Raw genomic sequence first — 7,274 nt, forward strand, 5'->3', positions numbered from 1 at the left:
CAGATTGTGCTTTGTTTATGGTTATGTTTGGTGTCCACAGGCCTTAAAATTATATAAGTTTGTTGTCGATTTTGATTTACACAATTTAATGAGTTGTATATCTGGGCATCCATGTTGCATATCATGTTATTATACAACAAATTAAAGGAAGCATATACAAATACAACCTGAGATGTAGCAGCTGTATATCCACAATATAAATGAAAAGAAAAAAAAGAGAGCTTATTAATCAAAGAGAAAAACCATATATATATATATATATTAAAGAGTTAATACATATTTAATTTAAAATTAATTAATTAGGGGTCCATTTGATTTTGTTTTCATTTTTATATTTTTTGTATCAATTTCTATTTCCAATTGGAAAAATAAAAACTTATTCTTTTGTTGCCATTTTTTTTTTCTATAAATAAGAATTTCAATATATTGAACTTAATTAACCAAAAAACCGTCCACCACATTAAGTTAGAGTATACGTCGTGTCTTGCAGCAAAAGACCAAATTAGAAAATCTAAACAACTACTAAATATATTCAGTTCTCCTAACATGAAGAGAAAAATATATACAAGTATGGGAGATTTTCATCAATATCACCTTCTGAATCCATCTAACTTCCCTAAAGATTATGTTAGTTTTGGCCATTCAAGAATAACAATTGTACTGACAACCCCATGATACACATCAACATAATCACTTAGAGTATATAAAACATACTCATACCTGAAAAATTGAAAACCAAAACAAAAGCTTTCCTTTGATAAATTTGTATATTTTATTTTGTTTATAGTGATGTAAATTTCATTAGTGCTTGTAATATAATTTTGTTCACATATATCAAAATTTTACCTAATATTTACAATTTTTAAGAAATAAAACCAAAAAAGTAAAAATTAATAAAAGAAAATTTTATGTCGTGACATAGAGGATGGGAGTAAGTAAGGGGGAGAGGTTGTTAAGCTTGCAGAAAATGAGTAAAGAGTTTGGAAAGTGTCAAAATGTCACTACAAGGAAAATGGGTATTGCCGGCAAACTTTTCTCGGCGGTTTGAACAACTGTCGGGAAAACACTATAATTCCCGACGGTTTTGAAAATTGCCGGGGATGTTGAACCATCACTGGCGGTTTTTAAAAACCGCTAAGGATGTTTACCCATTACCGACGGTTTATAAAACCGCCGGTGATGTTGGCCCATCCCCGACAATTTTTAAAATCGCCGGGGATATATGATTTATCTACCCCGCGCTCCCCCGCCCAAATTAATCTTCCTCTCACCCTCTTCTCTTCCAAAATCCCCTCCTGCAAACCCTAACCCTCTCTCGCTCGCTCTCGTCGCTGCCTCCCTCGCCATCGCTCACTCTCAGTCGCTCTCGGCCTTGCTTGCTCACTCTCAGTCGCTCTCGCCATCGCTCACGCTCAGTCGCTGTAACGCCCCGTAAATGCCAATTTAATTTAATTTTGGGGTAATTTAAATTAAAGGAAATATTAAAATAATTTGTTGTGATTTAATAAAATTTACTTATGTGATTTTAAGGAAATAAGAAATTAAAATAATTAATTAATTTGTTTTAGGAATTTCTGGAATTATAGGAAAATTAAAAGAAATTCAATAATGGGATTTTCAGAAATTTCGGGAGTTAATGTAATTAATTAAGTGGGCGTTAGTGCAATTAATGGAAGTTTAGGGGTGCTGGCGTGAATCGCGGAAGAGGCCAAAAGTCACATTAAATATAATTTAAAACATATATAGGTTAGATGCGAGCGTGGGCGCGGGCGGTTCGCGCGCGAGGCGGCCAGGCAGCGGATGAGGGATCGAATCGCGGGGGCTGCGCGCGAGGAGGGGAAATTTTGGCTGATTTAATTCAGCCATAGGCGTTAAAACGACGTCGTTTCGTCAATGGCGGTGGCTCCCAGTGGCTGGCCCGCGCGCTGCCACGTGGCCGCGCCTCAGCCGCTCGTTTTTGGCCGATTTAAGCCCGATTTCGGGCGTTCTTTTTGCATGCGAACAGTAAGGAATTACAGAAAAGAGCAGCAGCGTGCGCGAGAGAAATTTCTGAGATTTTGGGGCTTCAAAAATTGGATTAAACTCCGTTTAATCCCTGATTTAATTATCCAGGTATGTAGAGCAGTTAGTAATTAATATTCTGTACGGTCAGAATTTCGTTTTGCGTCCAATTTTATTAATTTTGGCAAATAATTGGGATATTGCAGTTTGTATAATTTTTACTACTTTTGGACCCAACGAGCCTAAGGATATCTCTGATAAGGCAAGTTCTTCTTACCTATCTCGTCGTTTCTGTCGTTGGCGATTTATTGGGCCTCCCTTCGTTTGTTTCGGCCATTAATTAATTATGAAGTTTTTAAACGGTTAGTTTAAGATTTAATTTATTAAATGGATTTCGTGGGTTTTATTCGTTGGTTGCCTACGGGGGTTTGTGCCACCCCCCTGCCTGTTGGGAATGATGCCGTACTCACCCGGGGCTAGGTTCTTAGCGGTTCGGGTATTAATTGGATTTTTGGTCATTTTCTGGCTGGAGCGGTTGTGCAGTGGGGGCTAGGATCGATGGTTCGGTGACGGAGTGACTGTCGTACGGACTACCTTAGGCCGCCGGCGAGTCTCTCCTACCCACTGACCGTTGACCGGTGCCAGGCACTGCTAACTTGCTTAGCCGTTATGTGATTATAGCATGCCTGCTTATATTTTATTCTCGTTGCATGGCTTGATGTGCACATGGGTACGGGCTGCATGTTGGGATTAACATGATTTGGTTATGCTTGGTCACGGGCATTTTAGCTTGATTATAATGCATCCAGCACGGGCATATGCATCGTGTGTGGCTTACTATATGGGCGGAGCATGGCCTGATGCTTGGATGTATGGGCGCCTGGTATCACGTTGATGCTCACTACGCCATTGCATTTTATGTGCATTGCATGGCTACTGATAGTATTTAGTTCTCGGACGGGAGTACCGTTCCGAGGGAGCCTATGGCTCGGTTGTCGGGAGTACCGACGTGGATACGGGTGACGGGAGTACCGCCCCGGGACAGTGCGCACAGGTTTGTTGAGGATATTGTTGCCTTCCAGGGCAGCGGCAGGTTGGTATGGGACTTGGGTGCCAGGTGTCTTGTGTGGGCCCCAAGGACCGGTATGTGCTTTCACTATACTGCACTGTTGTGTTGTAGCGTCTCATGACTTGTGTGTACTTGTGGGGCTGTGTTTGGGATGGTCTCTTCTTTTATTTATAGCCTTTCATTTCTTATAAACTTGCTGAGTCTTGCGACTCACCTTGCTTTCCATCATTCCAGGTAAGGGTAAAGCAAAGGCCGAGGGCGAGGATCGTTCCATTTAGCAGCCGGCCGTGTTGGTAAGGTGTATAGTTAGCTGCCCCCGTCATCTCTGATGTTTTGCTAGAGTCGCTGTCTTTTATTTTTGACTGTGCCAGGTTGTCATTTGTACCTCCTATTGTTGGCACAGAGTCTGTATGTATTTTTATATACTTCATGACCGCTGTATCAGCGGGGTGCTTGTGGGCATGCATGTTTACCGTTTTGCTTCCGCTGTTAAATTTCTTATTTATGCATGCCAGGGCATTTCTGTCTTTTGTCTATTCCTCTTCCCTTCTGTGAGCGCACTCGTTCGGATAGACCGGGTGGTTAGGATATCCGGGCGGGGGTGCTTACAGTCGCTCTCGGCCTCGCTTGCTCACTCTCAGTCGCTCTCGCCATCGCTCACGCTCAGTCGCTCTCAGCCTTGAATTCTTGAACAAAATGCGGTTGCCGCCGAAGACAAAATCGTGCAGACCAAACCGTCTTTCTTTATCTGTTAGTGAGAGTTCATATTCTGTTACTCTGCCTTGTGAATTGCTAATTGTCTTGGATTTGCAGTTTGATTTTATTTGAAAAAATCAAATCAAATGTTTATTTTGATATTTGTGCCATATCAAATGTTTATTTTATCCTCCATTTTCAGATTGAAATGCCTAATTGATATTTGTGCCATATCCAATGTTTATTTTGTATCTGTATTCATATTTGGTGTTCTTTAGTATTGCACCTCACTTGCATAGTTTTTCTCCATGTAGGATTATTCTATATGCAATAGCAATGGTTGATTATGATCAAGACAAGTTGGAGGTTTGTAAAGATGTTCTGAAGACAAGGGATGGAATAAATCGATTAGCGCTTTACCACTCTTCAGTTGGCAGGTTGTTGCCAATCTTTGGGTTTATATTTCAGGAGTTACTCTAAAATTATGATTGCTATTTATTAGATAATGTTAATAGAACTGCATCTTAAGTGGAGTAGAACAGGCAATGAATTGTTTTCTTACATAGAACAATGAAGATAATGATGTCAAGTTGGTTGGAAATAGAAACGTGACAAGTGAAGCCATTCTTATTTCTAGCATGGTCCTCTTTTTTTATTCCATTTTAAAATGTATAGTATAAAACATTATTTATTAAATAATTGGCTGCTCATTGCTAAATTCTTGTCAGTTATCACCCAAGTGTAAGAACTAATGTGAAGACGTAGAGCAGGAGATCAATCCACTAGGCTCAGGGAATTTTCTGTTTTGTCTTTGGGTCTACTTAAAAAAGGAAGGAAAAAAAAAAAAAAAGGCAGCAATGCAAATCCATGCACAGTCAGTTTTCTTGGTAGAATTGTAACAGCTGGGGTGCTGAATGTGAATTTAAGGAACTAGCCACTTTGTACAACTAATGCCATTGGTTAGTTGATTTCTTGTTTCATTTGTTTCAGCACCATAGAACATGGGACAACTTGCCAGGACTGTCACGATAAGATATCCCCAAATTGTAGGGTATTGATGTTTCACAATCGAAATTATCACCAGAATAATGTAATTATAGCTCTATTGAAAGCACAGAGGTCATCACGCAAGCGATTATTTTGCAAAGGTGAAATGAGAACTACTTCACTAAAATGGTTAGCCACTGCAGCAGGAAGCTTACACTTGTCTTCCATTTTTTTATTATTGCTTGTAGTTTGAACTCATATAATGACAATGAATTCTTCAAATGGACTTAAGTGCTTTTCTAACATTGAGCATACCTCATCAATGACTCCACCTTTGCTCCTTTTTGCTTGCTCTCCCACTCTTGTCCTCTTTTTACCCCACAAAATGCTTTGATATATTCTTTAGTCTTTGATATTCTTCTTCATTGCTCTTCTCAACCTTTCAGGTTTCCAAATGCACCTGGTGCATTGCTTTACCCTATTTATGGCCAAGGGGAACTGCCTCAGGCATTTTGCCGTCGTGCTGCAGTCAAGGGTTGTATATATGTAAGTTCTGTCTAGTATGGCTTCAGTTGCATTTTCTTGGTGGCATCTATCGCTATGCATTCTCATTGCACCCTTTTCTTGATCAGTCTCAATATATATCTTATTCAAGAATGGCTTGAACGTGGCCCCAACGTATATAATTTTATTTCGCAACTTTATTTTCTGCCTTAATTTTTTCATTTTCTGTTTTCCATTTCCATCTTTCAATGTTTTAACATTTGTGATGCTACATATTCAATGGATAGAAGCCCCAGATTAATGATCAGAAATTGGTGCACTCATTATCAGTAGCATCTTCTTAGCTTCATACTGTTTTTGTTGAACCATTTTCTTCTTCTCTCTAACCTTGTTTGGAAATGCACAAGCAAGCTTGGGAAAGCTATATCATATTCTGTATAAGTAGGGTATGGAATGTCATGTTTCAGGCAAATTCTGCAGGCAACTACTAATACCTAGAATCATATCCTGCAGGCATTGCATAAAACGAAAATAAGTTTTAACAAATTCTTCCTTTATCGGCGGTTTTCATAAACCGCCGGTAAATATTTTTTCCCCGCAGTTTTCGACAGCCGAAAAACTTTTTCGACGGAGATATTTCCGGTGGTTATAATTACCGCCGGTAAAACTTTTACCGGCGATTTTTCAACTTTTTCCGACAATTTTTTCACCACCGGAAAAAGTTGAAACTCTTGTAGTGTGTGTTTGTTAAAACTTATTGTAAAATCATAATTTATAGATATACACACTTCTTTATTGTCAAAAGATAAGGAAGAAAAACAAATACTATCAAACATCATTAGTTGAATTTAGCCAAATCTCGAATGTTCAATATGATTAGGCTATCAAAGGAGATCCATACACGCAAAAGGTCCAAAATTTACAAATCTACACACTTTTTCATTATTGGAAATTGAGAAGAAAGGTGTTTATTGCAGTGTTAAATGAACTTTATGCACATTTTTCTCTTCTCTAAAGGTTAGAATTGTGGTCAAGGGGGTTGTCTAATGTGTAGAGGCGATCCATTTATATGAGGTCACACATTAGTAAGTAGGTCAAGATATACACGTTTTGTAAATATATATAAATAATGAGTCAAAATCACATTTATGATACAATGATCATTAAAAATAATAAGTTGTATACAAATATTAAATGTGATGATCCAGAAATTCCTGAATTTTTATCTACAACCAACTAACAACTAAATACAAGGGCTAAAATTTAGCCCCATAATTATACAACAATGGAAGTAAATTAAATATAAATGCACACTTCAGGGGTGTTTCCTTACACAACCAAGTATCAATCAATCAAATATAACAAATACAGAATCTAAGTCCTTGGTCACAACTCACACCCCAAAGATCTTTTTAATTGAGATTACCCTGTACACATAGCAACCTAAGACCGACATGCTAAATAATCCAACCAAGTCATAAGCTCCCACACTTGGAATGATATAAAAGACAAGGTGAGGCACAAGACTCAGTAAACATAATAGAATAATAAAGATAAGACTGGGAACAGATCTCTCATGCTAGATACTCCCCAACACCCAACATGTCATGTAGCAAATGATAATGTCACACCATACCATGCACTAAGATACACTACAAGAAAATTAGTATTTAGTGACGGAATTTAGTGATGGAACTATTCCGTCGCTAATTAGCGACGAAATTTTCGTAACTAATTTTTTTAAATATTTTTTTAATTTGTCGACGGAATTAGTGATTGACAAGCCGTGGCTCAAAAATAAAAGAAAAAAAAATTAGCGACGGGGGATAAACCCGTCACTAAAAAATAAAAGAAATTTAAAAAAATTAAATTTAGCGACGAGTGCTAAACCCATCGCTAAAAAATAAAAGAAAATAAAAAAAATTAAATTTAGCAACGGGGGATAAAGCCATTGCTAAAAAATAAAAGAAAATAAAAAAATTAAATTTAATTATTACTGAGATTAATATCCTAGCAC

At 37.9% G+C, this 7,274-nt stretch overlaps 1 protein-coding gene across 1 annotated transcript; it reads left to right on the plus strand.

The window, feature by feature from the left end:
* Positions 1-3,756: 3,756 nt before the first annotated feature.
* Positions 3,757-5,748, plus strand: LOC127799696 (rab escort protein 1-like). The gene is made up of 4 exons (XM_052333919.1): positions 3,757-3,792; positions 4,081-4,203; positions 5,200-5,299; positions 5,725-5,748. Exons 1-4 carry the CDS (start codon positions 3,767-3,769, stop codon positions 5,746-5,748), a joined length of 273 nt encoding a protein of 90 aa, XP_052189879.1. The 5' UTR covers positions 3,757-3,766.
* Positions 5,749-7,274: the final 1,526 nt, after the last annotated feature.

Source organism: Diospyros lotus, chromosome 4 (assembly GCF_014633365.1).
Source record: "Diospyros lotus cultivar Yz01 chromosome 4, ASM1463336v1, whole genome shotgun sequence".
Lineage (NCBI taxonomy): Eukaryota > Viridiplantae > Streptophyta > Magnoliopsida > Ericales > Ebenaceae > Diospyros > Diospyros lotus.